The sequence below is a fragment of the Falco biarmicus genome, chromosome Z, assembly GCF_023638135.1.
Source record: "Falco biarmicus isolate bFalBia1 chromosome Z, bFalBia1.pri, whole genome shotgun sequence".
Classification (NCBI taxonomy): domain Eukaryota; kingdom Metazoa; phylum Chordata; class Aves; order Falconiformes; family Falconidae; genus Falco; species Falco biarmicus.
In genome coordinates, this window is record NC_079311.1 from 75,080,638 (window position 1) to 75,108,522 (window position 27,885).

The 27,885-nt window shown below is 55.4% G+C and overlaps 3 protein-coding genes across 16 annotated transcripts in view; all 3 read left to right on the top strand.

Moving 5' to 3' along the window:
- ATOSB (atos homolog B) overlaps positions 1–5,399 on the top strand; it is a 42,049-nt gene extending 36,650 nt beyond the window's left edge. For 10 of the 11 annotated variants that reach the window (XM_056325155.1, XM_056325153.1, XM_056325161.1 and 7 more), the window contains 6 exons: positions 415–473; positions 793–889; positions 1,366–1,524; positions 1,946–2,014; positions 3,073–3,278; positions 3,620–5,399. In XM_056325155.1, coding sequence (XP_056181130.1) covers positions 415–473; positions 793–889; positions 1,366–1,524; positions 1,946–2,014; positions 3,073–3,278; positions 3,620–3,773 — 744 coding nt within the window. In that variant the 3' untranslated portion in view covers positions 3,774–5,399. The remainder of the gene's footprint in view (positions 1–414; positions 474–792; positions 890–1,365; positions 1,525–1,945; positions 2,015–3,072; positions 3,279–3,619) is intronic. The other variant, XM_056325163.1, reaches the window with a different exon arrangement.
- A 78-nt stretch (positions 5,400–5,477) lies between these two features.
- On the top strand, positions 5,478–10,743 carry STOML2 (stomatin like 2). 2 transcript variants are annotated; one of them, XM_056325164.1, is made up of 10 exons: positions 5,478–5,630; positions 6,524–6,676; positions 7,012–7,111; positions 7,728–7,786; positions 8,120–8,221; positions 8,768–8,902; positions 9,423–9,567; positions 9,911–9,990; positions 10,211–10,339; positions 10,448–10,743. In XM_056325164.1, exons 1-10 carry the CDS (start codon positions 5,580–5,582, stop codon positions 10,577–10,579), a joined length of 1,086 nt encoding a protein of 361 aa, XP_056181139.1. In that variant the 5' UTR covers positions 5,478–5,579; the 3' UTR covers positions 10,580–10,743. The 2 variants fall into 2 exon arrangements, with proteins under 2 accessions (XP_056181139.1, XP_056181140.1); XM_056325165.1 differs by lacking the exons at positions 5,478–5,630; positions 6,524–6,676 and having other exon boundaries at positions 7,053–7,184.
- Positions 10,744–11,137: 394 nt separating this feature from the next.
- PIGO (phosphatidylinositol glycan anchor biosynthesis class O) lies at positions 11,138–25,976 on the top strand. 3 transcript variants are annotated; one of them, XM_056324648.1, is made up of 11 exons: positions 11,138–11,185; positions 11,489–11,982; positions 13,371–13,514; positions 15,012–15,135; positions 16,141–16,300; positions 16,775–16,948; positions 18,851–20,423; positions 20,950–21,153; positions 21,465–21,667; positions 22,467–22,537; positions 23,143–25,976. In XM_056324648.1, the coding sequence occupies exons 2-11, from the start codon at positions 11,490–11,492 to the stop codon at positions 23,261–23,263; spliced, it is 3,267 nt and encodes a 1,088-aa protein (XP_056180623.1). In that variant the 5' UTR covers positions 11,138–11,185; position 11,489; the 3' UTR covers positions 23,264–25,976. The 3 variants fall into 3 exon arrangements, with proteins under 3 accessions (XP_056180623.1, XP_056180624.1, XP_056180625.1); XM_056324650.1 differs by lacking the exons at positions 11,138–11,185; positions 11,489–11,982 and adding an exon at positions 13,733–13,951 and having other exon boundaries at positions 13,379–13,514; XM_056324649.1 differs by lacking the exons at positions 22,467–22,537; positions 23,143–25,976 and having other exon boundaries at positions 21,461–21,637.
- The last annotated feature ends 1,909 nt before the right edge of the window (positions 25,977–27,885 follow it).

The following is a 27,885-nucleotide window of genomic DNA, read 5'->3' on the forward strand; positions in this document are numbered from 1 at the left end:
TTTTTCCTGGGCTGGTCAGGGAGCTCCATTGTATGTGTTACCACTCCCTGGGACGTGCAAGAGGATGTTGGTACATGGCCCTTTTAGGGGGTGTCTTGTCACTAGGGCTGATCCCAAGACCTGCTTTGCAAGGTGGGAGGTTGATGCTGCACCCTCAGCTTGGATACCAACACCTTCATCTCCAGCAGAGACACTCTGGGGTTTGGGCAGCTCCATGTCCCCACCAGAGATCCCAGCCCTCATGCTGGCCGCCCCTGCAGAGGCTACTGATGCCTTTCCATGGGTGGGAGCCTGTCCAATCTGCTGGGACCTTCGTGGGTCTGTGGGGTAGAGCAAGGGGTGATGGTACTTTCCAGGGGTGCTCAGTCCCTAGTTGCTGCCCTAATATGGTTCTTGATTTCGTGTCCCCTCCAGAGCTTTGCGGATTGCAGTGCAGTTGAGAGGAGGCTGAAGAGTGGGCTGCATCTCAAATCGTGAGTGTCCTGGCAGCCCTGTGGGATGGGCATGGTGGCTCAGGGTGCCCAGCCAACACAGCACCCTGCAGCCCCACAGGAGGTTGGGTCTAATCCTTTTCACTGCCCTGCCCCAGCCGTCTCCCCTCCACCAAGACACCAGGCTGTGGGGCAGTGAGGGGGAAGTGTCTTCTGCACCTGGGGGTTAGTTAAGTGGGTTCAACCTCCACCAAAGAAAGGGATGGGGGACCTGGAGAGGGATCCACCTCCCCAGGGATATGGGCAGCCCAGGGCTGTGTGCTGTCCAGTCTGACACCCAACATTCTCTCCTCTGTCAAAGGCGACATCTCCGGAGCAGGCTCTGGCGGGGCACCAGGTCCTCTGCAGCACCTTGGGCCACTACCACTGTCAGCCATGCTCTGCTGGGCAACTTTGAGGTAATGGTGCCCACCTGCCAGGGCGGGAGGTGGGTTCTGGGGGCTGCAGGCTGGGCTAGTGATAGTCACGAGAAGCTGAACCTGACAGGAGCCCTGATGTGGGGCTGAGCTGATTGTCCCCAAGGGCCTGGCATGCAGTGGCTGTGTCACATAGCCACCATCCACCAGCAGGATGGCTCAGCCAGCAGATCCTTGGGTGATGCGCTGGGACCCTGGACCTTGCTGAGATGGCTGCTGTGGGGCTGAGCCAAGCCGCTCTCGCAGCTTCTCTGTGTTAGACGGCTGGTTTTAGCCCACCACTTCAGGATGGGTCTGTCTCAGAGTGAGCAGCCAGGGCCTGTCATGGGTGGTCTCTGGACATGTGAGGGCAAGCAGACGTGTGGTTGCAGTGGAGGTGGGAGTGATCTCACCTGCAGCTTCGAGGCAAGGGGTAGGACTGGTGGTTGAAGGTCCCTAACATTTTGCTCCTCTCTCAGGAGTCCATCTTGAAAGGGTGCTTTGCATCATCGGGGAGGATTGAGGGATTCACAGCAGAGATTGGTGCCAGTGGCTCCTACTGCCCCCAGCACGTCACCCTGCCTGTTGATGTCACCTACTTCGACATCTCCGAACACAGCATGCCCTCGCCTTTCCTGGTATGCAGACAAGGGAGGGCTGGGACCATGAGGGAGGCAAGTGAGGGCTGTACCCAGGCACCACGCATCCTGGGGGTCTTCTCCTCTCTGGAGAGTGTGGTTCAAGCACACCTACCTGAGGAGACCACTAGCTGTGCCAGGAGCAGTATTTAACACAAAAGCAAAGAGGGAAAGAAGAGGCAACCCTTGCAGGCATATAAACGGGTGGTCTGCTGCTCAGCTAATTCATGGCTGTTGCTTTGCTTCACCTCTATGTTGCTGCTTGTTCATCCCCTGCTCTGGAGATGGACTGAGCTGGGTGTCTTCCTGCCACCTTGTGCCAGGCGTTCTTAGCGAGGGGGGCTCTCAGCCCCGTGTTTGGTCCCAGCTGGGCTCTCCATGGGCTTTCTCCCTCTCTCACATGCTGTTTGTTTTGCCCCAGGGAGTGATTGACTTGGAGGCCTTGGGAAAGAAGGGTTACAGTGTCCCCAAAGCTGGAACCATCCAAGTGGTAAGTTGTTCCCTGGCATCCAGTAGTTCCATGGGGAGGGGGGCCAGGTGGGCTCCATTTACCCCTGTCATGGTTTAACCCCTGCCAGCAGCTAAGCCCCACACAGCTATTTGCTCACTCCCCCCTCCCCAGTGGGAGCGGGGAGAGAATTGGAAGGGTAAAAGTGAGAAAACTCGTGGGCTGAGGTAAAGACAGTTTAATAGGTAAAGCAAGAGACGCGCATGCAAGCAAAGCAAACCAAGGAATTCATTCACCGCTTCCCATGGGCAGGCAGGTGTTCATCCATCTCCAGGGAAGCCGGGCTCCATCACGTGTAACAGTTACTTGGGAAGACAGATGCCGCAATTCTGAATGTTGTCCCCACCTTCTTCTTCCCCTGGCTTTAAATACTGAACATGATGTTCTATGGTATGGAATATCTGTTTGACTAGTTTGGATCTGCTGTCCTGGCTCTGCTCCCTCCCATCTTCTTGTGCACCTGTTCACTGGCAGAGCATGAGAAACTTGAAAAGCCCCTGATTTAGAGTAAGCGCCACTTAGCCACAACTAAAACATCAGTGTGTTACCAACATTGTCACACTAAATCCAAAACACAGCACTGTACCAGCTACTAAGAAAAAAATTAACTCTATCCCAATTGAAACCAGGACAACCCCCTGGGGTAGAAATGGTCCTATGTTGTTTGTCAGGGCAGCAGCCAGAAAGCTTGTGCAGAGACGGTACGTGGCCACCAAGGCAGCACAGTGGAGGGGAGCAGGGGGTCCCCAGTGTGCTGGCAGGGAGACAGGGTGATGGGAGATGCAAGGAATGGAGAGGTGGATGAGAAGGGATGGGGTCTCAGCAGGAGAATGAGGATGGGATACCATGGAGTGGGAGCACAGGAGTGGAGGTGGGTGGAAAGGAGTGACCTGTGGGCCTCAGGCTAAGCCCTTTGGGGTTGGTATGGGGCTTTCTGGGTCCTTGGGCCTGCTGCTGCTGCCCCCAGGTGCCCCAGACCTGCCCTATGGATCTGTTCCTGTGCCCTTCCCATTCTCACCTCCTAACCCTCTGCTCCCTAGACCTTATTTAACCCCAACAAGACTGTGGTGAAGATGTTCTTGGTGACGTATGACTTTGAGGACATGCCAGCCAACCACATAACCTTCCTACGCCATCGCATTTTCCTGGTGCCTGTTGGGGAGGAGGAACAGGCCGTCGTGGCCACCCACAACCCACCAGGTGCTGGCCCACCCCGCAAGGTCCTCTGCTATCTTATGCACCTAAGGTAAGGTGTGCGAGGAGGGATGGACACCTGCGCCAGCGTCACCCCTGGGCTCCTTTCCTGTGTGCCCCTGCCTTCCCCCAAGCCCAGAGGCCCGGGCAGGGGGATGTCAGCCTGACCCCCTCACCCTGGGGAGGAGCAGGGACCAGCTGCTCCTTCAGGGAGGTTGGAGCTGCCACCCTGCACAAGGGCAGTGGCTTCTGTCCCTCCGAAGGCAACTGGAGCAGAGCATGGCCACCTTGACCAGGGGCACACTAGGCAAGGGGATTATGCCACCTGCTGAGGCTGTCCTGCCCTTGTCTGGGAGCCTGACGTCCCTCCACCCTGCTCTTGTCTCCACTCAGGTTTCACAGCTCCAAGTCGGGGAAGATCTACCTTCACAATGACATCCGGATGCTTTTCTCCCGCAAGTCGATCGAGGTCGACTCGGGGATCCCGTATGAACTGAAATCCTTCACGGAGATGCCGAGGAACCCCTGCTACTCACCCCGGGCCTGACCTTCTCGCAGCCCCAGGTCCACCAGGGAGCCTCCAGCCCAGCACTTTGGAGAGAGTAAAAGGGCCAAAAACAAGCACTGCCTTGAAGTATCACCCTCTCCACATGCCCCGCTCCTCCTGAGCAGCACAGACACCGTGCCCGTGCCCTGCAGCAGGGCTGGGATCACTGAGGGGGCTTCACCTGGAGGGGCAGGGGCTGAGGAGCAGCCCTGGCACTCCAGGACATGCCCAAAGCTTCTGCCACTGCTGCTCCCAGCTGCACCAGCTTCTCTGCTGTAGCTGTGGGTGGGTGGCAGTGAAGAGTTGGGCCAGAGGCTCCAGGTGAGGCTACCCACACTGGTCCCAGGGCTGGGAGCAGGAAGTGCAGAAAAGTTTGTATTTATTAGTATTTATTGTTGCTAGGAGCGCAGAGGAGGCTTGTGCAGAGGTTTGGAGGTGCTGTTCTGTTATTTTCAGTGCTGGATGAGGCCCCTGGTGGCGCTTGGATTGCCTGGGTTGGGGCAGGGCTATGGCTACTGTGAGAGACTGGAGTTATGGGGATATTTTGGCCCATGGAGGAGAGGGTAGGGCCAGGGTGCAGCTTGGCCAGGGCATAGCTCCCAGGCTGGGGCTGTGTTTAAAGCCCCAGGACAGGCTGAGGCTTGCTGCTTAGCAGCTCTGTGAGGCCAGCCCTCCTGCTTCAGGCAGGCTGGGGGAAGCCTGGACTTGTCCTGCAGCCCCAGGAAGCCCGTGGCTGGCAGGGAAGGGTCTCTCAGCCCCATGATCCACGGCAATAGTCATGGCTGGGGACCATGGTCATGGGGGACTGAGGCTTTCTACAGCAGCATAGGGACAGCCCTCCTGGCAGGAACCTCTGGAGCCCACATGGACATTTCAAAAAATACAGGGCCTTTTTCTGTCTCCAGGAGCTGGTTTTGGGCAGGAGCCTGGCACAGTGACCAGGTGCCAGAGGATGGGCAGGAGCCTGAGCCCTAGCTTAGTCACGGGGAAGGGAGAAAGCAATGGAGGACATCAAGCGGGAGCTGTGTTAGGCCTTCGGGAGGAGGTTTGGGGATAAGCTGGAACAGGGCCTGTCCCTGCTGCTGCCTGGAGAGCTGCGGGCCGAGCTGTGGGCTGGCCAGAGAGGGGAGAAGGGCTGGGGGAACCAGGCCCATACGCGGCCTGCATCGCCCCCAACCCGTGCTCGCCGCTGGGCTGCGGGGACCCCAGCCCCTCTCTGCAACGGGGAGGAAGAGCGGGGCACTTCCTACACCTCCGTGTGCCAGCCTGTGTGGGGCTGGGACCCCCGCGGTGGGCAGCACCCCCAGGACTGGGGGCTCCCAGGGCTGTCCACCGTTGTAGGGGGATCGTACCGCGTATCCGCGGCCCTCCCCTCCGCACCCACGGCTGGGGGCCGGCCGGAGGCGAACTGCACCCCCTACCCCCAACACCCCGGGGCCTTCGGGGGGCTCCGGCCCCGCCGACACACACAGGACACCGGCTCCCGGGGTCTCCCTCGCCCCCCATCACCGGGGTCCCGCCCCGGGTCCTCCTCGCCGCGGCCCAGCGTGGGCAGACAGGTTGTACCGGTACTTTTCGTGCTTGTTTTTAATTTAATGACTTTAATAAAACCCGTTTACAAACGGAGGCCGGCCCCTGCCGTTGCGGGGGGCGGGCGGAACAAAGGGCAGCGGCCGCCGGGGCGGGACGGGCGGCTCTGAGCGGCGTCCCGGAAGGGGCGGGGCCTCCCGCCACGTCTTCCGGGTCGGCGGGGCAGGAGTAGTAGCGGCGGCGGCACCGGCACCGGTCGGAGCGGGCGGCGGAGCGATGCTGGCGCGGGCGGGGCTCCGAGCTGGGCCCGGCCTCAGCCTCCTGCAGGTGGGGTCGGGGGAGGCTTTGGGGGGTGCCCGGTGCAGGCGGTGCTGCAAGAGGCTGGGGGGACCCGGGGGGATCCCGGGCTGAGGGGAGCGGGGCGGAGGTGGTGGGGCCGTGGGGGAGCTGGCTGAGGGGAGACGGGCGCCGGTGAGGGTAGTGGGGCGCGGGGAGGGCGCAGAGGAGGCCCGGGGGTAAATGGGTGTCTGGGGGTGTTGGGGGACCGGGAGGAGCCGGGAGCGGTGGGGTGAGCTGATGGGGCGCGGGGGGAGGGTTGTTGGAGAGGTGGACGTGGAGGGCTGAGCAGTGGGTTGCGGTGTGCGGGGGGAGGTTAGGGAGGAGCTGGGGAGAGCTGGGCAGGGGGCGTGTTGAGGAGAGCTGTGGGACTGAAGGGCTGTGGGGAGGAGAGTGAGAGGGTGCGGGAGGGAAACAGGTCCTTGGAGGGGGCCAGGAGGCGGCCAGAGCTGGGAAGGGACGGACTGTCGAAGTGGGGTGGTGTGAGGGGGAAGGGACGGGAAGAAGGTGTCTCACCGTGTTACGGGGGGCTGAGTGGGGCAGAAGGACCATGTGCAAACCTTCCTTTCCTTTATGGTGTCCAGGAGGCTATATTTCTACCTGCCCTAGTAGGCATGTGGGAGAAGGGGAGACATGGAGAAACCTTCAGCACAAGGACAGGCTCCCCTGCATCTGCAGGGAAGGCTCTGACACTCACACTGGTCCTGCCATCCAGGTCACATCCCTGTGGGAATGGCCCATGTCCCTGCACAGCATGGGTTTTTTGGGGGCATCAGAGCTGGTTTGTGCCCAGGTTTATTGAGGCTGCAAGCAGTGATCCCGGGTGGGAGAGCAGAGATGGTGCCAGCAGCTGGGCTCACTCATGCTCCTTTTCCTTTCTCTAGCGCTCCCAGCAGCTGAAGCATTCAGCATGGCTGGCCTTGGCACCACGGCGCTTGAATTCTGGCCTACCTGTGAATATCGGGGTGCTCTTTGTGCCGCAGCAGGAGGCTTGGGTGGTGGAGAGGATGGGCAAGTTCCACCGAATCCTTGAGCCTGTAAGAAGCCACTTTTCTCCCCCTCTGGATTCAGCAGGTTCCTCAAGCTATAGCGAGGCGTGTCCTTTCCATGAGGATTTGGGGGTTCGCGTGCTTACTCTTCCAGACTGCAATCCTTTTGAATGCCTGTAGACTTTTTTCCTCAGTGGAGTGTTAAAAGCACAGGGAAACCTAAATTCCCCCAACGTGTAAAGCATGTTTGCTCTACCTGTGGCATTTGTAGCATGTAGCGTACTTGGGCTTTGTTTAGACAGGTCCCTCTAGTCCGACTGAGGTCTCTGGGAGGAAAACCCTAGATCAGAGGGCTCAGGCATCTAATCCTGCCCTTTTCCCAGGGTTTGAACTTCCTCATCCCTCTCCTGGATCGTATTCGTTATGTGCAGAGTCTCAAAGAAATCGTCATTAATGTCCCAGAGCAGTCAGCTGTCACCCTCGGTAAGGAACAGCTTCTGCGTTCTGTCTCCCTTTCGTTCTGCTGTGGCTGGGATAAGCAATGGACAGCGTGAGGGTGAGTGGAAATGTCCCAGACCACTCAGCCCTGTCCATGGGGACCTGGGCTTTGCTGTGAGCAGGAGATCCCATTTCTCCTCTCAGGGCTGCGGCTGCCTCTTCTTGCTGGGACGAATGCACCTGGGCATGAGTCAATTTTTCAGATGTTTTCCTGTGTTGGGCCACAAAAAAACCTCTGTTCTGTAAAAAAGGTTTCAGATCAGGTTAATGGACAGCTCTGTTACAATTCTAGCACTAAGCTTTTGTTCTGCCACCCCCCACCCCCCCGGTCTCAATTTAGGAAGATAACTACAGTATGAAATGTTTTGGTCTAGAAATCTGAGACTTGCATATTAAAACACCAAAACACAGTGTTTTCTAGGGAATGTCAAGGTTGTGCTAACAAAGTCTTTTAGATGAGGAGATCCATTTCAGCCAATCCTTTTTCTGTACTACGCTGCTGCCACTGGAAGGAAAGGGTCATGCCCTACTCTCTTGTGGGAGGGGAAGTTGCCATGTTTTGTCTTTGGTGCTTCAGTAACGACATGTTCTCTCCCTGCAGATAATGTTACCCTGCAGATTGATGGCGTGCTTTATCTGCGGGTTATGGACGCCTACAAGGTACTGTCCCTGCTGCGCTGACACTTGGCCCAAATTTGCAGCCTTCATGGCTGCACCCAGCATGGTCTGTGTGTGCTGCACTGCTCAGCTGGCAGCCTTCTGCTGACTCCCTTTGCCCGATGATACGTGATTCAGCCTCTGCCCAGCTTGCTATGCCCTGTGAGGTGGGTGGGCTGAGCACCCCAGCCCCTCACAAGGCTCTGGACTCTGCTGTTCTTCGGCAGGGGTATCTGTGGCAAGTTTCTCATCTTAGCGCTACGTTTGCCCATCCTGCCTTGTTCAGGGTTCCTCCTGGCACTGCCACTGACTCTGTTTTTTATTTCTGCTCTCTAGGCCAGCTATGGGGTGGAAGATCCTGAGTATGCAGTGACCCAGCTGGCCCAGACCACCATGAGATCTGAACTTGGCAAACTCTCCCTCGACAGAGTGTTCCGGGTGAGCTGGGGAGGTGTATCACAGAGCTGCCAGTGTCTCTTGAAACCTTGGGGCAATCTGCACAGCCAGGCTGATACACTTAACACTAAAATGCCCTTTGGTTAGAGGGCTTCTGGCTTCTGTTACAGTTGACCTATTGGCGAATCCTTGGAGACTCGGCTGGTCCAGCTGTGTTTCTCTGGAGTTGGTGACTCTGCTCAGGCGCAGTGATGAATGTCCTGGCTGTCGCAGTTCGTGGGGGGCTGTAGCCCTCATGCTGTGTTTGCTGGGAGAAACAAGCAGTTGGCATTCCTGGACAATGTTTGTATCCAGATGTACACCAGATGTTTATATCCCAGCAATTTCAGTTTGGGGCACTGCTCCCTCTAGGAGACAGTAACCCCCTGAAGAGATGTGGAAAGCACTTGATCCTGCCTTAGTTCCTCTGGAGATGGGTTTTTCTGACTGGCCTTGGCCTGTGATTGGATGTGTCTGTTTCCCTCCTGACCTCTTTCTCACACTAAGCTATTCTTCTTTGCTTTTTGCCATTCCTTTTGTGCCTCCCAGGAGCGGGAGTCCCTCAATGCCAACATTGTGGATGCCATCAACCAGGCTTCAGACTGCTGGGGCATCCGATGCCTGCGCTATGAGATCAAGGACATCCATGTACCCCCACGTGTGAAGGAATCCATGCAGATGCAGGTTTGGTTCTCTGGGATGACAATCTGGAACAAGAGGGAAGTTGTCAACTGTCCAGAGCTGGCAGTGCTGACCCCTCCTGTGGTGAGGGAAGCCCACTGACACTTTGGCTGCAAACCTACAGCTATTGAATAAATAATTCCCATCCTTATTTCAGTGGTGGTGGCCACTGCCTGGTACACATGGGCCCTGCCAGCTCCCTTTAAAATTCACACTGGGCTCTGTAGGAAGCAAGACCCAGAGCTGAAGATCTCCCACTGAGAAAAGCCAGGTGCCAGATCTCAGGACTGGAAGGGGAGGAGGGGGAAGTGGCTGTCCTGTTAGGTGTGGACCAGGCTATGGAGGACTGTGCAGTGTGGGGAGCAGAACCAGCCCTCACTGGGGATCATGCTGTGTTCTCATACTTTGCTAAGCCATGCTTGCCAGAGCAGGATGTAGGAGCCTGTCCTCGCTGCGCTTTGCCCAACGGGTGGGATTTCCCCAGCACGGCTGTAGTAGACTGGTGTCTGACCTGTGTTGGCAGGTGGAGGCAGAGCGACGGAAGCGGGCGACAGTGCTGGAGTCAGAGGGAACACGGGAATCGGCTATCAATGTAGCTGAGGGGCAGAAGCAGGCCCAGATCCTGGCATCAGAAGCTGAGAAGGCCGAACAAATCAACAAAGCTGCTGGTAGTGCCCTGGGCTACAACATGTGGGGCCTGGGGAAATCCGTAGCTCTACATTGAGGGGTGATGCCCCCAGGGAGAGACCGCGTCGCTGTGGTCCAGGCTTCCTCAACTACACTGATCCTTCCTTGCTGGGGCCCTCGCGCTGAGCTCCAGCTCGCGTTGCTGCCCCACAGCCTGGTGCAGCAGGAGGTGTGTGGCAGGAGTATTGCCATGCAGGTGTTGAAGGAAAAGGAGGCTTTGCATGCATGAATTTGTCTTGATTTTCTCCTTGAAATTGTCTTGATTCGCTCCTTTTGAGTGCTTTGTTGAGGTTCTGATGTGCATTTTGCTGTGGTTCGTTGCAGGAGAAGCCAATGCGATGCTGGTCAGGGCCAGAGCCAAGGCGGAGGCTATTCAGCTCCTGGCAGCTGCTCTGGCACAGCAGGTGAGCGACATCCTGGGACACCACAGCTTCAGCGCTGGCACTGGGGGAGGTGAAACCATGGCTGGGGTGGCACCTGGCTTTCTCTTGGATGCTCCCTGGCATCTTCAGCAGTAGCAAGTGAAGAGTTTTGCTGTCCTGGGGGCCATGACCAGCCGGGGTGGTGTGGGGCTAGGGGCACGGGTGTCTGACTTGCTGCTGAACCTCGTCCCTCTCCCCCCAGCATGGCAGCGCTGCCGCCTCTCTCTCTGTGGCTGAGCAGTATGTGAGCGCCTTCTCCAAGCTTGCCAAAGACTCCAACACTGTCCTGCTGCCCGCCAACACCGGCGATGTCACCAACATGGTCGCGCAGGTTAGTGTGCTCACAGGGACCCTGTCTCTTGCCTGGGGGAGGTGAAGGTGGCAGCCCGGAGGGGCCTGGCCCTCTCCTCTCCTCCCCCATGCCTCTTGTTCCCTTCAGGCCCTGGGAATCTACACCACACTGACCAAGCCGCAAGCTGTGAAGACTCAGGATGAGATGCCCCCAGCCTGTGAGGACCCCCAGCCTCCCACCACGGACGTGCTTAAGAGAGAACAGGCCAGCCCCAGCTAATGGGGCCAGAAGGATCCTGCGCCCTTGACTGCTGGCAGCCCGGCAGGCCCTGGGCCTGTCCTGCCGCCCTCCCTGGTCAGACGCTCTTGTTCTGGTTCTTCTTCCCTCGGTCCTTATTTTTTATTTGGATTGTAACCGTAATAAAATGGTACAGGTGCAGCTGCGGCATGTCTGCTGGCACTTGGGAGCCTGACCCGTGACCCCACTGTACCCCCTAAACGGGCTCTTGCGGCTCCCAATGGCCTGCGGGAGGAACCGGGACCCCCGTCTCCTTGTGGGGACACCCCCTCTCCAGGGGTGTGAGCTCCTGTCATCATCCCCTTGCCCTCCCAGTAGCTGCCGCCGTGGTGTGTGACGGCGGGGTCTCTATAGCGAGCGCCTCGTAGCTTACGCCGCACGGAGGAGAAACGCCTCTGGCGGTTAATTAATTAATTAAAGCAAAGCATGTGTCGAGGTGGGGGTCCTCCTAGAGAAGCGGGGGCGTGGTGCGACTCCCGGCCGCCAGGGGGCGCTACCCCCACCGGCCGCTGTCTGCGCCGCTGCGCGGCCACGCGCGGCACTTCCGGGGGGGCGGGGGCGGCCTGCGCTGGAGCTCGGCGGCCGCAGGTAGGCAGGGGAGGGGGCGGCACGGGGGGCCGAGGGGGCCCTGAGCGGTGGGGGGCCGGGGGTGCGGCACGGGGGTGCTAGGGGGGCCGAGAGACCTGTGGGGGCGGCGGGGGGTGAGGGGCTGCGAGGGCAGCCGGGGGGGAGGAGGGGCACGAGGGCGAGCCCGGGTGTGAGGTGGAGGCCGGGAAGGGGGGGGAAGGGAGGGGGGGTCCGGCCGGGGGAGGGGTGCGGGCCGCGGCGGGGTGCGGAGTCGGGCCCAGCCCAGCGGCGGCGCGGCGGCCGAGCCTGCTGTCCCCCCGCCAGGATGCAGCGGTGGCCGGTGCTGCTGTTCCTGGCCTGGGTGTGCCTGCTGTTCTTCGCCGGCATCGGGCTCTTCATGAGCGGGTTCCTGCTCACCCGGATCGAGCTCGCCAGCAGCAGTTCCTGCTCGGACCCGCTGGTGCCACCGCCTTGGGAGAGGCAGAGCCTCCCGCTGGGCTCCTGTTGGGCACCCCAGCGCTTTTCCAAGGCCGTGCTTGTCATCATCGATGCCCTCAGTTTCGAGTTTGCACGTTTTAATCCAGCCAAGGCCAGCCCGCTGCCCTATGAGAACAAGCTGAGTTTTCTGCACCACCTTGCAACCTCCCAGCCGCGCCATGCCCGCCTGTACCGCTTCCGAGCCGACCCCCCCACTGCCACCATGCAGCGCATCAAGGGCCTCACCACCGGTTCGCTGCCCACTTTCATCGATGTGGGCAGCAACTTTGCCACCTACGCAATCCAGGAGGACAACCTGCTGGCGCAGCTGGTGCAGAACGGTAGGCGGGCAGGGGCAGTGTCCCACGGGGCCAAGCATGTGCAAGCTACTGATCAGTGCTCACATGGCACTCTCATTCCTCTTTCACTGGGAAGGGAACTGCTTACAACACATCCACCCTGTCAGACAATTCTTTTGCCCTACTCAGATGAAAATTACCTCAGGCAGAGCTGTCAGACAGGTAGGGTTTCTTCATCTCATACTGGGAGTAAGAAGTAGCTGGGACCATGGCTTCATCTTCAGTGTCTTCAAAGATGACGAGGAAGCAGATGAAAGTGATTGCACTGACGGTGATGTCACAAGGTCACCACCAGGAATGGCTTCCTGAAGCCAAGGGCAGTCAGTTGTGTCCATGTTTGCGCTCAGGTGAGACACATGACGAGGGAGGAGCTGGTGCCAGGTGTACTGCGGGGCTGTCACTCAGGCAGCAAGCCTGCCTGGCCAGCTGCCTGCAACTGTTTGGCAGAGACCTCGTCACATTTCCTCTGTGGTTTGGTGCTGCTGGGGTGTGCTTAGTGCTGCAGAAAAGGGCTTCTTTGGCTGGGACGAGGACAATGGAGTGAAGAGAAGGGGACAGGATGCAGTCTTGTGTTACCCAGAGGTGTTTCGTTCCAGGGCTTAGAGTGGCACACATACCAGTACCTGGGATGAGTTAGTGTGATGGGGTTGTCTGCTCCACTGAGTGTGACAGGGTGGGCAAATGTGGTAAATCAACTGAGGTGCAAAACACTGGTACACCCTATGCCAGAGCAGCAGCCTCGGAAGAAACAGTTCCTGCTTGCAGGCTGGAGAGGCTTTGTGGAAACATGGAGAGCTGCCTGCCAGCAGGCAGGACAAGCAGAGTGAGGGTGGTGGGAAGTGTCAGTGCTTTTGCCTTCTCCTTTCTGCTTGTGAAGACCCACCATCGTGTTAAAAAAACAGAACCCAGGACTCACAGATTCTCCTCAGCCCCTGTCAGCAGCCAGTCTGCTGCCTTGTGTTTTACAGTGGGGTTGCAGGCCTTGGGCAAAGGTTCGTCTGCTTTGTGCTGCATTTTCCTAAGTGCTGTAGTGAAGTGGGTACCTGCCTGCTTCCTCGCCTGTTCAACTCACTGGTCTTTCTGCTGGGGTGACATGTCAGAGGTCAAAGATAAGTCGTGATGTTGTGCAGGTGGGTTCGGAGGGGGACAGGACCTGTGGGCTTAGAAACAGGGCTGGTCTTTCCCTGTATTCAAACTCATTTACAGCCACATGGTCATTTTAATTTTAGGTTGCTCTTGAGTGTGGGTTGGAAAGGAGCCAGAGTTCTAGACCCTGACCTGGACCTGCCCAGGCTCTTTGCTGTAGTGAGAGTAACAGCATGACTCATGTGGGCTCCCTGCTGTCATTAATTCCTTTCTTGCTGAATTAGGAAGAAGAGTGGTCTTCATGGGTGATGACACTTGGGAAGGACTCTTCCCCAAGAAGTTCTTCCGCTCGTATTTCTTCCCATCTTTTAATGTGAAGGATCTTCACACTGTGGATGATGGGATCCTGCAACATCTCTATCCAACTGGTAAGCAGCTCTTTCCCCAGGGCCTGAATAGCCCATATGTTTTGTGGGGGTCCTACTGCAAGTTTGGGGTAGGACCAAAGAGTTCTTTCTGTTATGAAGTGGCTCTGGGCAGTCACACACTGCTGCACAGGGATTACAGTGCTCTAGCTGCATTTCCACAGATAAGCCAGCTTTTGGAGCCTGTGAACTGTTTCTGTAAATGCCTTTCCTCTGTTTAGGAGAGAGTGCAACTTGATGGGACGAGGTTAGACTTCAATATCTGTCCTAGAAATACGCTGCCAGGATGGAGCCAGAGGAGCAGCTTAACTTTGACACGTGTCTGTGCAGGGGCACACAGTGCTCTGGGAAATACACAACAGCGCAGCTACCCGCTTGGGAGGCTGGGGCACAATGTTGCTCTCAGCAGAGGGTCATTGGCTCCCAGCTGTCAGAAGAAGGTGAATTGTGAGATTGGTTTCTGAGTTCTAGGTGATTTCAGATTGTTCTGCGGTCCTGGGACCAAGGGGAGTGCTCTTTGTTTTATCTGTGTGAATCAAAGTGAATCAAGAGCGCAGTGGCCCTTCAGGGGGAAGTCCTTATGCCCTGTGGGAGAGCTGCAGTTCATCATTTTAACTCCAGATATGTCGATTTTTAGGTGTTGAGGCCCTGAAGCAGAGGGGAGAGGCCCAGGTAACTCCCTAGCTAGGGACAGCGTTGGTGTGCCAGGCACATGGCCTAGGTTGGATGCAGAGGGGCACATTGATGAGTCTGACATGAAATATCTCTAGAGGACTGTAGTTCTGGGTTCTCCTTTTCCTGAGCGTCCCCTTGGTTTAGCTCAGTGTCCTGATTTTGGCTAGGGTGGAGTTAACTTTCTTCTCAGTAGCTCATACAGCGCTGTGTTTTGGCTGATGTGAGAACAATGTTGATGGCACACTGATGTTTTTAGTTATTGCTGGGTGTATACTGAGTCAAGGACTTTTCAGTTTCTCGGGCCCTGCCAGCGAGAGGGCTGGAGGGGCACAGGGAACTGGGAGGGGACACAGCGAGGACAGCCGAGCTGAACCAGCCAAAGGGGTGTTCCATACCATGGGGCGTCATGCTGGGTATATAAACCTGGGGGGTTGGCTGGGGCAATAATAGCATTATATACTTTATAAGTTTATATACTTATACACACTCAGTTTGTGGCAGTTTGAGTTAAGGGTATTTCAAAGTGACTTGGGTGACATTGAGCCATTCCCCTCCTGAGGAGTGGTGGACAAAAAACATGGATACTGGGGCACTTACGGGCATTGAGCTTCCCATGGCATTGTACCCAGGCACCAGCAATCCAGGAGTGTGCTTCTTTTAAAACCTGCACTGTCCACTTGAGAGTTAGGAGCGACAATGGCAGGAGGGGGAGAAACAGCAGTTTCCAGAGGCAACCAGAAAGCTCTGGCAAGACGATCCAGATGTAGAGCCCATGCCTGAATCCCGGGTTAGTGTGTGTGTGATAAGGCTGCTCTTGTTCTGCAGTGGACAGTGGTGAATGGGACATGCTGATTGCTCACTTCCTCGGCGTGGACCACTGTGGGCACAAACATGGACCTGACCATCCTGAAATGGCTAAGAAGCTCACCCAGATGAATGAGATGCTCAGGTGATTAGTGCGGCAGTTGCGGGGTTGCCAGCTGGCCTCTTCCTTGACCCAGGCTGGTGGGGTCTTCCCAGGGAGTTTACAGATGCAGAGAGCAACGGGACTTTTACTGTGGCTGTTAAAATGGAGAATGGCTTTGGTCAGCAGCAGCTGAAGCCTCAGCTATGGGGTGGTCTCGGTTGCATAGACCCATGTTCACAAGAGGTTTGGTTTCAGAGGTAAGGCTGTCTTCAGGTCTTGGGGCCTTGTTTCTCAGCCAAACCATCAGGTGATGGTGCAGCTGGAGTACTGAGCCTCACTCTTTTCATCTTTAAAAGGGAGATTTTCACACTGAGGTCTGTTTGAGAAGCACTTGGAGGACCCTGGCTAGGGAATGATGCATTTACTGCACAGGCCCATGAGTTGCACCTTTGTGTCAGAGGGCAGAATGGGATCCAGAAATCCACACAGCTGTGCCTCAGCCCAAAATGCTGTGGCTTTTGACTCCTAGTTAGGACTGCTTTAATTCTTGCTGCTAGAAGGAGTGGGTAACTTGCCCCTGCTGCACCTGAGAGTGCATATTGTGTCATACCTAATGTGTTCTTCAGGGACAAGTCCCCTCTTTTTTTCCATAAAAGCCGGAGACAGCTCACACAACATGATGCAGTATACAAGACCCAAATAGATGCAGCCTAAAATGCATTCCTGTTGGGAACTGTTCTTCTGAATTGCATTTTGTCAAGATCCCTGGAGGCATAGAGGAACCAGCCACCATTCACTGGGGACCTAAGCAAGAGCAGTCCACTCTGTCTCAAGGCTTAGAATTTTCATTTTGGTTGTAAAGCATCCATTGCCTTAGTACCTGGCTCAGTTGTTACAGCTCTGTGTCAGCACTTGGTTTTGCTCAGATCCTTTTGTGGGCTTCACCTCTGTGGTGCAGGCAGGCTTGGTGGGGACATGCCCTCTCCCACCTGGGCTGTTTGGGCCTCTGCCCAGGTAGGAGTTGACCTTCCTTATCTCGGGTGACAGATCCTTGGTAGATCACCTGGGGAATGACACCCTTCTTCTGGTGGCTGGGGATCATGGTATGACAGACACTGGAGACCACGGCGGTGACAGCGAGAAGGAAGTGAACGCAGCGCTGTTTGTGTACAGCAGAACACCCCTGTTTGGCACGGGCCCTCCAGAGGTGAGAAGGAGCTGATCCTTAGCTGTCACTGCTTGAGGTGGCATTCAGGGTGGAAAATGCGTCCTGGGGTTAGAGAGTAACAGTTCCATTGGGGTCATTTAGACTGAGAGGAGGTGAGGAGTCTGTCACCTTTCTGGAGAGAACAATGGAAAAACTGACATGGGGTGCTGGTAACCAAAGTGTTTGGGACCCATGTTCAGGCCCCTCCAGCTGTGAAGGGTGTTTGAGTAGGGCCCGGTGAGCTGTTAAGCAGCCAGGGGCATACCTAAGGACCTGCAGCTCCCAGCAAGCATCCTCCCCTCCACAGGGCGCTTAGGGAGGGCAGAGCTGTGCCGCTGCCTTCCCCTGCATTTTCCCACTCCTGGCTCACCCATATTCTCCTCTGAAGAGGAAAGTCTTCCCCATCATCCTCTAGTCCCAGTGAAAAGCCATGTTGCTGTGTTCTTTCCAAATTTCCAATTTTTCCCTCTCCAGGAGCCCGAGGCTGTTGCCCAGGTGAACCTGGTGCCCACTGTGGCCCTGCTCCTGGGTGTGCCCATCCCCTACAGTAACATCGGGGAGGTGATGGCTGAGCTGTTCTCCGGGGATGGCGATGCTGTGTCTGCAGCCTTGCAGCAGCTCTCGGTCTATCACATCAACGCCAAGCAGGTAGGCCTCCCCATTGAACTGGAGAGGAGAAGGAATGGCATTTTAAGCACAAGCCTCTTCTGTTTGGTGGAGGTGACGTGGTGGCAAGGTGTTGTCTTCGTGGGGAACTTATTTTGAAGAGTTACCTCCTTTGCAGTGTTTACTCCAGTAAAAGGTTGCATCATTTTCTCAAAAGAGAAATGAGAGTTACCTGTTTAGTGCTAGATGTTGAGTGCTGCAGTGTGTAAAATACTGGCTGGGAAGGTGGTATTCACTTCAGGGTGAGGGTTGGTCCCAGACAGGTGGATTTGGTGACTGGAGAGTCTGGCAGGGAGGCTGGTTCCTCAAGGCTGAAGACGGCTAGGGGCAAGTCTTGTTAATGGAGATTCAGGAGTACAAATGGATGTTTCGATGCTGCTTCAGTTTTGAAAGAGAAAGTGTTAGCTAAAGAACTATTCTAGTTCTAGACCAGTGGCAGAAGGAAAACAGTAATGAATGACTGAGTAAAAGAATCACCATTTAACAGGTGCCAGTGAAGTGGAGTAGAGAAGGAACAGTTTATACCAAGTGCAACAAAATACAGAACCCTAATTTCTGAAGGACAAATCTTGAATGAGAGTGACTATACCAGGTATAAAAGAAGCCCAGGCAATGGAGCAGGCCATCTACCAGGGCGAGCCAGAGCCTCCATGGAGGGCATGAGGGCCATCTGTTGTGGCTCGGTGGATCTCATGATCCAGAACCAGATTTGCCACATGCATTGCAACATGTGTCTCAGCTAAGTGCTGGTCTGCCTTTGAGGGACCCTTGGATTGCTAGGAGCACAACAATAACTCCTGCAGCCCCCAGCCAGTTCTTTGGTGACAGTTGGACACCACTGGTGCAAGGCAGTGAGGAGCTGGAGTGGATATGATCGCTGATGGGAGGGCGGAAGTGTTCAGCATCTCTGCTGTGTATTTATAGAGCAGCAGAGTGCTTTGTCATTTAAAGATGATAGTGTAGTGTACGTTACTGTCTTGTTAGTCACCAAGAATATCGATCATCTTCTGTTAGGAATTAGTGTTATCCAATCCTGCCTGTTTAAATATTTGCACTCATTTGTCTGAGGAGTTTTCTGGCTCGATCGTGTTGGTGGTGAAGAAGCTTTTGCACACCAGGAAAATTGTGCAGGCCTGTGGGAGAGCTGGTGCCTATGTTTGCCATTCATGGGTAGGGGCAGACTGATTCTGTCTGTGCTCTGAGGCAGCTGGAAAGTATGTGAAGGTGTTGGGATGTTTCAGTGTTTGAGCAGACCTACACTGCTGAGCGGCTGGATGTTTGTATGGGTGCCCTGCCCTGTTAATGCCCTGGTAAGACTTTTTTTACAACTTTTGGGATCATAGCTGCCTCTGTTCCTGTCCTCTTGAAGTGGAAAGCAGAGTGAGCTGTCCTTAGCTTATGGTACAGTGGGTTAATGTGCCTGTATTGAAGAAGGGGGAGCAATTTGATCTGATCAACTATAAGCTGTCTGTCCTCAGACAAACAATGTAAAAGTCAACATGGGGTGCAGATTAATAGGTAGTAATGACTCAGACTTCTGGGGGCTTGTTTGCCTTATTGTTACCAAAAACTCTGTGTAGAAGTTCTTACTGATACACAGCATTACCAGGCATACACCTGCAGGTGAAGAACTGAGAGGAGTCAGTGTGGCTGTCAGGATGGATACATCACTTGAGAGGGGTTTGGCAGAGGGATTGTGTTTCCTGCAAGTCACATCCTGGATTTAAGTGACCAGCCCTGGGTTATGTGGCTGGGGACAGGTCTGTCCTGGCAGGGGTTGGCAGACTGAGGCTGTTTCCATTCTGAAGGGGCTGTGCGAGGCAATGAATCCCGTTCCCAGTGGTCCCAGTGCCGCTGTCTGACCCAGTGTCCCCTCTCCCATAGGTGGACCGCTTCCTGCACTCCTACTCGCTGGTGGCTCAGGACCTGCCAGCAGAGCAGCTCCAGCACCTGCAGGAGCTCTTCTCCAGCGCTGTGGAGGAGCACAGTCAGCTCTTGGCCCAGGTGCAGGGGTCAACACTGGTGCCTCCGGAACTGGAGTCCAGGCTGGGAAGCCTCATCAGTCGCTTCCAGCTCTACCTGCGGGAGGCACGGGCTGTGTGCACCCAGTCTTGGGCCCGCTTCCATCCCCTGCGTATGGTGGGAGGCTGCACCCTTATTGCTGCTTCCTGCTTGCTCTGCTATGTGGCCTCAGAGCTGGCTGCATCATCGGACTGTTTCTATCGCAGCTGCCTCCTGTACCCGCTGCTTTGGGGCCTCGTGGTAACTGTTCTGCTTGGGCTGGCCCATGCCTTCACCCAGGAGGGGCTGGATCTCCTCCTGATGTCATCATGGGCAGCCGCTGCTTCTCAGCTGGGTTTTTTTTGGCACTGGTGGGGCCGGCATCCCAAGCGAGCCCGTTTGGCGGGCAGTCAGCCACCCTTGGCCAGCATTGGCCTGAGGCAGAGGCTGCGAGAGTGGCTGGGGCTGGCCTTCCCCATGGGCATTCTGCTCTTCCGCTGCGGAGCTATGTTCTCTGATAGCTTTGTCGTGGCTGAGGCCAGGGTGGCCCCATTCCTGCTGGCCTCGCTGGTGATGTTGCTAGTAGGGAAGCTCCACTGGGATGGTCGCCTGACTGTGCCAGAAGGCCCCAAGCAGCAGCTCCTTGGTTTTTCTTCTTATCGGAGAGAGATCTGGTACCTGCTGTGCCTCGTGGCCATGCTTCTGGTCTGTGTGCGCCTCTCTGGTTTCTTCCACCAGTGCCGCGAAGAAATCCTTCAGTGTCGGCCTTCTCTTTTCCTCTCCCCCCTTGCCAGCCTGAGAAACACGCGAGCCAAGAATCTCTTCTACCTCCTGTGTGTTGCCTTGCTGGCTGGGCTGGTCTATGCAGTGCGGAGCTGGCTGCGGCGCTACGGCAACCTGAACAGCTCGGACCCCCTTGTGCTCTTCGTGCGCTGGGGTTTCCCACTGGTGGTCCTCTGCATTGCCTGCTACTGGGCCGTTGCCTCCAGTGCTGATGACTCTCTTGGGAAGCTGCAGGAGCTGGTGCAGGTGGCAGTTGTTGCCTTTCCATGGGCTGTCTATGGACTAGCATCCGTGGGGCTGCTGCTCCTGCTGTGCAATCCCATGACAGTGTTCGCGAAGGACACACGGGAGTCAGCAGGATCCATCGTCACTCCCTACCTGGGGGTTCCCGGCTCTGAAGTCAACTTCCTCCACGTCATCCCTCAGATCTACAAGAGGATGCAGGAGTCTCAGAAGAGCTGCCTGGAGCGGGGTAACTGCAGGGCCACCATTGCAGCCTATGGGCTGGGCAGCGTCTACTCGGCAGCCCTGGTCATAGCGCTCACCCTGCTGGGCTTCCTCTTGATGCTTCTGCACAGTGAACGGCTGAGTCTCGCCTTCCTGCTCCTCTTCCTGGAGGCTTTTGTGCTGCTGCACATCCACACGCGTGCCAGAGGCCTTGCTGGAGATGCTGGTGAGTCAGGGCTCAGTAGAGCTTCCTCTGGATATGCAGTGTGGGCGTCATCTGCAGCAAGCTTGTTTTATGTCCAGTGGGAGAGGCAGGGTCCATGTGCTGCTTTTGGGGAATGGCAATGCACTGATCCTCAGGGGATCCTCCTAGCTTTATTTTAGAGTTGCTTAAATTCTCTAGTAGGAGACAGGTGTGTGCAGCAGGGATGTAAAGTGGGAGGAGGAAGAGGAGGAGGAGGTGGTGGGGGAGTCCCTTAGGGAAGGGGGCTCTATTATACCCATCCATTCTGCCTGGGCTGCTCACAGCCACCAGACCTCACTGCTGTTGACAGAGTCCAGTAGCAGGGCAGGCAGCAGACGGAATGCCTGGCCCCTCAGTCTGTCTGTGGTGGGACCCTGACTGGTTTCTGTCTCTCAAAAGACAGAGTGTGGAAAGGGAACCTGGAAGAGAAGTCAGTAGGCTCTTTTCGATTGTGGACCTGTCTTGTTCCCTGGTGCTGATACCTGTCTCTAATTTTTTTATCTCTCAGAGCCTTTTTCAGTGCCCTGGTATGCAGTCATCTCCTGGCTCCTTGCTGCTTCCCAGTTCTTCTATTCCACAGGCCACCAGCCCATCTTCCCTGCTATCCACTGGAATGCAGCATTTGTGGGTTTTCACCTTGACCACAGCACGAAACTCCTGCCTGCTGTCCTGGTGGGCGCCAACACCTTTGCCTCCCATATCCTCTTTGCAGGTAAATCGATTTCTTCCTGGGCTGTTGAGCCTGAGCAGACAGGGCTCACTGCTTTCTTTGCCTTGTCTGGAGGCCTGCAGGCCGAGCATGAGGCGATGAGCTCCGGCACCAGCTGAACAGCAGCATCCTTGCTGTCCCTTTCTGGTGCCACAGAGCTGCCCGTGGCCTGCAGCCTCCATGCAGTTGTGCCTGACCAGCAAACTGGAGCTGGGGTATATGCTTCCTGCATGTCCAGGGCATGATGGCAGAGCCTAGACTGCTCCTCACCTCCTGGGCTCCAGTAATTTCATGTGCCTTTGTCCTTGAGGTAGTTGGCTGCCCTCTGCTCCTGCTTTGGCCCTTTGTGTGTGAGATGCCCAACTCGCAGAGGAAGAAGCCCAAGAAGGAGTCCCGGGAGGAGCTGCAGGAGGTAGAGGAGCACATGATGGAGATGAGGCTGCGGGAGTCCCCAGAGAAGTTCTCCACTGCTCTGCTGCAGCTGGGGCTGAAGTACCTCTTTGTCCTTGGGACGCAGGTACGGACAGAGGCAGGATGGCTGTGGGAAGACTGTCTAGAGGAAGTAGGGGTGCTGTGAGAGCCGTAGGGCACTTTGATGAGAGAAGGGGGTCCACCAGGGCTCAGACAGGCCCTGGGGTAATATGCCTAGTTGCAGGTGGAAGAGCAGCTGCACAGGTCCTCTTCTCAGCCATGCCATTTTCTCTGTGCTTTGGGAGAGCTCCAGCATGGAAGCTGAAGTACAGATTAGACTGCTTTTCATACCCATCGATCCAGAGTAGGAACACCTCTTCAGAAACTGCATGGTTGTAATTCTGCTCCCCCTTTTCCCAACCATGCCTTCTATTTTGCACCAGCTGTGATTTCCATCTGATCCTGTGCTGTGGTGATACAGGGAGCGAAACACCAGAAATTTAATCCCGTGGAAGAAGCTAGTAACTTTCTGGGGTTTAGCCCTTGAAATCATTCTCCTGTGTGGTCAGACCACAGAGGGTGCAAGGGACGGGGCAGGCCCCGCAGCCAGAAGGCAGGAGTGCTCCGCTCAGTGAAATATTGGGTCAGGTTAGCCACAGTGTGAGCCCTCCTCTGTGCTGTCCCAGCCTGACCCCAGGAAAGCCTGCATATATCCCAAGCTGCCTGTGTGTCCTGACTTTAGGACATGATGGAAAGGAATCCTGTTTGGGATGCTTATTTCTGGTGTGTGCTGTACCAGCATCTCAGGTGTGTGCAGTTTAGTACCACCTTCAGATGTGAACCTAGTGCCCAGGAGGTCTCTCCAGAGTCACTTGTAACTTGTTTTTTCCTGATCTCCTCCACAGCTTCTGGCCTGTGTTTGTGCAGCTATGATCCTCAGGAGGCACCTCATGGTCTGGAAGGTCTTTGCCCCAAAGTAAGTCCCAGGAGTTGCTCTGATGGTGGGTTAGGGTTCATACCACTGACATTTTGACTAGAGTTCATAGACAGTAATGTTGGAAGAGACGCTGTGGTCGATCTTCAGACTTCTTATGTAGTAGAGGCTGTAGGAGTGTCGTTAACTAATTCCTGCTTCAAGTTCAGAAGCTGGACTTGAGCTAGAACCTGGAAGTTTCTCCTTATCTTGATTTCTAAGTACGTACAGAGCTCACCTGGAAGCTAGGAATGTTCAGGGCAGAGAGCCAAAGGTAGGGATACCAGACCAGAAACGATAAACGCAGAAATGCTAAACTAGCAAACCTCTGAGCTAGTAGGTGTGTAGGGTGGCCTCAGCCTCTGAGGGACTCAAAATCCTACCTGGATGTTGTCCTGAACAACCTCTGAAGCAGAGGTGTGCTTGGCTTCTACGTTGCAGGCAGCAGCTGCTGGCGAGTGACTGTAATTCAAGTTTTAGGATCTGGGATGCTACCAGCCTCTCACTGTCAGGAAGATCTGTCTGCTGGGTGTGAGGGTAGCAGCTTGCCTTCGCCAGGCCAGGGCATGCTGGCTGTGATATCCTTACTGCATCTGTTGTGCCTGCAGGTTCCTCTTTGAGTCGCTGGGCTTCATGGTGAGCAGCATCTGTCTCCTGCTGGGGATCTCTCTGGTGATGCGTGTGGACTGTGCTGTCAGCACCTGGTTCAGCCAGCTTCAGCTCAGGTAGCATTGGAGACATGGGGAACCTGACCTGCTTGTTGGCCAAGGCTGTGGTTGTTTCCTGGCTTCCCTCAGGCTGGGAGGGATACATCAGCCACCAGCAACGAGTGCCTGCCGACAGCAGTCAGGGATTATCCCCAGCTCCCTGCCTCAGCGCTGCACAAAAGGACTGGAGCCAACCGTTCCCCGCTTATTGCGGTGGTGTTTCTCAGAAGTGGAGGTCAGAGCTCTCACTGGGCGTTTGTGGCAGCAGGAGGACTCTGCTGCAGGAGCCCAAGAAGCGGGAGTCCTGAAGTGCTCCTCTGGAGAAACACCAAACAGATGTCTTGCTGCTGCTTTCCTGACAACTGTCCCCACTGTGCAGTTGGTTGGCTTCAGTGGCTGGCAGGGCATCACCTTGCCTGTGCAGAGACAGTGACTGATGGGAAGGGGCCTGCTGAGGAGTGGAGATGAGGATGGGAGAAGAGCGAAGGTCCTGCAGCCACCACTTCTCTCCACGTGCTCAGTTTTCATGCTGGAATCAAAGTACACATGGTTATGCATGCAGATGGTTCCTGGGGTCTTGGTAGCAGCTGCTCCTCTGTAAAGTCAACTGGTTGCTCTGTAGTGAGGCCCCTCCTGCCTCACTCACGTTTTCCTGGTCTTCCTCAGCCCTGTGAAGGGCAGTAGGGAGCACTCTGGGCTGCCTTGTACAGCCTGAAGCAGGCGTATTTGTTGAGGGGGTGGTAGCAGGGAGAGCTGTGTCTATGGGCAAGAAATTCTCCACTCATGATCTCAGCCTGTCTGTCCCCGTGGACTGGGCTGTAGCAGCTGGGGCTCCCCGTGTCTTTGTGTGCTGCTGGATTCTGGCTGTTGATTGTGAACAGTTGAGATGCAGCAGGATATAGTGACAGAACATCAGGTCATCCCCATTTTGAGTCTGGTCAGGACAAAAGGGGAGGCTGGAGCAGCTGTCCCAACTGCAGGAGTGGTGTGAGCTGCGGTGCCTGGGAGCTGCTGCTGGAAAGCCCTGAGTGGGCAACAACTCTTCTGGGAGGTGGCTTAGTTCACTGGTGTCTGTGCACGTGCTGGGGGTTATGTCAGCTTGAAGGGACGTCAGGCACTGCAGCTGATGGCATTTGTGATCCCGTATATGGTGCTTGTCTCCCTTTTCACCTTGGTGTTCTGTGTGGGACTTCAAGCTGCAAGTGAGTACGCCAAACCCACCCTTGGATGCTGACGGTCAGGAGACACCGTATTTCTTTCTTTAGGGGCAGGGGTAGAGGACATGACCATGGTGCCTGGCCATATCCCATCAAAGTTCCCTCTGCAGTTTTGATGGGATCTGGCATTCCTTACTGCCCTGAACCACTGTGTGGCATTACTTGGTGCTATGAAACCTTTTGTCTCTTTCCCCTCTGGAAAGAGCTGAGGACTGCTTGTCTATGATTCCTGCGTTGATTTTTGTTCTGATCCCATTTGTTTTTTAAGTTATGCACCATGATAGCCCCTGTTTGAGTTCCTCACTGGAGACTGCTGGCGTAACTCAAGCCTTTTCATCTCATCTGCCCTGGAGAGTCATGGGGAAAGTGTCTCGTCATCTCTCTCATCGCTTTCAGTTCTTGCTGTTACGCCCAATGCCCAGTCACTGTGGAAAACGGCCCTTGAAGGCAGGTTTAGTTTGGTATTTTACCCCTGCAAAATGCTTGCTCAGGTGATGGGGTGCAATTCCAGGGAGTCTTAAACTGCTCTAATTTTGCATTTCCTTTGTGGGACCTCCCCTGGCCTGCTGGCTGTGGTCTCCCACCTCAGCCTTTCATCTCCCCTGCCCTGGGGGCTTGTCCTGCTTAACTTCACCTGACACAACCACGGACTGGTTTGTAGATGGTATGACTCCCAGGGCTGCGTTGCCACGTAGATGCATGCACACCAGTGCTAGTGCAAGGCAAGGAGTAGCAGCATGCAGTGGGGGAAACTGAGGCGGAAGGAATGCATCAATCCAGAATTAGATGGGCTTAGGCAGTCCCACCCTTTAAAATGGGTTATTTGCTGACTCCTTGTGGCCATATGGTTCTCGGTGCTGAGGGGGCCGTGCTGATGGATGAGGGGTGCATTGGTGCAGAGAGGAGGAAGGGGATGGAGTTAGCTACCCACTGAATTTTCATTTAATGTGATGATAGTCTATATAGCACACATTGCTAAACCTCAAGGCCGGAGCCCAAGTAGGTCTTGTAACTTCAGAATCTGGTCAGGAGCTTGCTGCCTGAATATAGTTGTGCTGGCAGAAATCCTTATGGTCACTAAGGCTGTAGAGCTGGCCCCTGATGTCCTCGCAGCGGCCACCCAGGCCCTTGGGCTTCCTCCTCTCCCATCTCTGGGAGCAGTTGTTATTTCAGCAGCCACCATAATGCTGCTGAGCCTTCCCCTGCCTATTGTTCATGGTTGGACTGCTCAGCCAGCACTTGGGCATCCTCTCCTCATCCCTCCATATCACTCCTCTGCCTTCCTGCTAGGGCTGTAGGTTCACAGCCCTGAGAGGCCAGGGTGGAGCAGAGGGGACAGCAGAGCTGCAGCGCCATGAAAACATGCATGCTTGCCTTGCTGGAGGCTAAACAAAACCTGCAGTAACAAAGCTGCAGGTACATTCTTGTCACTGCAGAGATGCCAAGGAATGCTAGCTGCTCAGCCAAGGCTACTACACCAAAGAATTTAAGTTCAAGATGAGTTTTCCAAGGACTGGAGATGCTCTTGCTTGCTTTCTTTGACTTTTTTAATCTTTGACAGTCTTCCCCAGCTGCCCTCAAGCTGATTGTTTGGCTCCTGTTCTCCCGCGTGTGCTGGGTGTGACAGTTAACGTTGGCCCAAGGCTTGGCAACCCTGGAAGCAGGATGTGCGGCTGATGCTAGAGCAGACATGGCTGTGGTTGCTGCTTTAAAGCCCCAGAGAGTGTCCAGAGGTGTCGCGACGGAGGGAAGACACAGTCACTCAATATGAGTGATCAGCAGACTTTGTTTATTGTCCCTTACAGTCACCTTTTATGCCTTGTTATAATTAGCTCATACATATTACAAAAGTTAAGCTCATTATTGGTTAGTTGCCCAAATACCAAGCCCGCCCCTAGTTTCTCTTCTGTAGTTATCTGTTCCCACCTGCAACATTCTTTTCCCACCGCGATCTTCCTGATATTGTGTAACAAGAACAGCCAAAGACAGTGTATTTTTGCTTTACTTCACATAAGCTGAGAGCAATGTGCATTTTTGTCCAGCCAGCTGGACTATGTGACCCTTTTCAGCTAGCCAGTTATCCACACAGAGGAAGGTGCCTGCTGGTCCAAACCAAGGCTCTTTGGGAAACCTGGCATGCTGGTGAGCAGGCTCTGCCCTACATTCCCCTACTGAGGTTGTCACTGGAGCCTACTTGTCTCTCCTGGGGCAGTTATTCCAAGCAGTTTGTTTCTGGTCCCAGTGACCTTTGGCTGAGTGTGACAGGGGATGTGTCATGCTCAGCAGGGTGGTGTCCATGCTGCACTCCACAAACCTGCTGCACTTGGGCTTTTGCAAGCACGGTGTGTGTGCTCCTTGGCAGGGCTTCTGCCCAGTGCCCTGTCCCTCTGGCCAGGGGAGAGCTCTGCTGGGAAACACCTAGCTCAGACCAGTGGTGGGGCAATGTGTGCCGTGGCCTTGGCATGGGGCAGGGGTGGAATTGTCTTGTTTGTGCCACCTGGAAAACGGCGACTGAAAGCCACCACCACTGCGAAAGGTTGTGGCTGTTCCAGAGCATCTGCCCGCTCTGATCCATGTGGCTGGCATTGCCCGCACAGCCATCCTGAGGGATGGCATTGCTTCAGGGAGAGCACGGCTTGGTCTGTCTCCATTCCCACACACAGTTCTCTGTCCTGTCTCTGTTCTTCCCTCAATGCTTCAGGCCGGTTATTTATGGCACAGCACAGTCACATTCTCAGTGCACACGTCTCGTCTTCCCCTTGGGAAGCAGCAGTGCCGAGGTGCGGGAGCTGGGCTGTGGAGCACTGCTGTCTTCTCTGAGCTCTAACTTGGCTCGCCACTTGGCTGGGAGTGAGATTGTTTTATTTTTTGTTATAAACCTCTCTGTGCCTCAATACCCTGTTTGGGAAAAAAACAAATATTGGGGATGGACCCAGTTTGGGAAAGCAATTTGGGAGCTCTGCATTGCAGTCTGGTGCTACACTTCCCTGGGTGTCTCTACATCTCTGCCTGTTAACGCTTTTGTTCCCATTCAACAGCTATACCTGGAAGGTGGGAGTGATGCTGGAGTCTCTGCTAGGAAGTAGAGCCTTTTTTCCTTAAAAAAAGACAACCCCCAAACAGGGAAGTTGGCAGCACTCATTCACCCAACAGCTACGTTCCTGGGCTGCCACGGTGGCCCTTGGCACCTCCGCTTGCAGGGCTGGGCTGTGGCTGACCTGGCGCGACGGGGGCTGCGCCGTGCCCGGTGCGTCGGAGGCAGCCTGGGAGGGGTCACTTCGTTATGAAATTACTAATTAATGAATCCTGGGACAGGGTATATTTGCTGTCAGGGTAGCGCGGGGCTCCGGGTGGCTGCAAAAGAGATATCTGCAAATAAAACAGTGAGATCCAAAGTGGACGGTGGTCGTTTCCTCCTTCGCACCCT

Bases quoted from the DNA above. Each gene is read 5' to 3' on its own strand.
- STOML2 (XM_056325164.1), top strand. From the start codon at position 5,580: ATGCTGGCGCGGGCGGGGCTCCGAGCTGGGCCCGGCCTCAGCCTCCTG. The intron at 6,677-7,011 runs GTAAGAAGCCAC...CCCTTTTCCCAG, and splicing joins TCCACCGAATCCTTGAGCCT to GGTTTGAACTTCCTCATCCC. The intron at 8,903-9,422 runs GTTTGGTTCTCT...CTGTGTTGGCAG, and splicing joins AGGAATCCATGCAGATGCAG to GTGGAGGCAGAGCGACGGAA.
- PIGO (XM_056324648.1), top strand. From the start codon at position 11,490: ATGCAGCGGTGGCCGGTGCTGCTGTTCCTGGCCTGGGTGTGCCTGCTG. The intron at 16,301-16,774 runs GTGAGAAGGAGC...TTCCCTCTCCAG, and splicing joins TTGGCACGGGCCCTCCAGAG to GAGCCCGAGGCTGTTGCCCA. The intron at 22,538-23,142 runs GTAAGTCCCAGG...TTGTGCCTGCAG, and splicing joins TGGAAGGTCTTTGCCCCAAA to GTTCCTCTTTGAGTCGCTGG.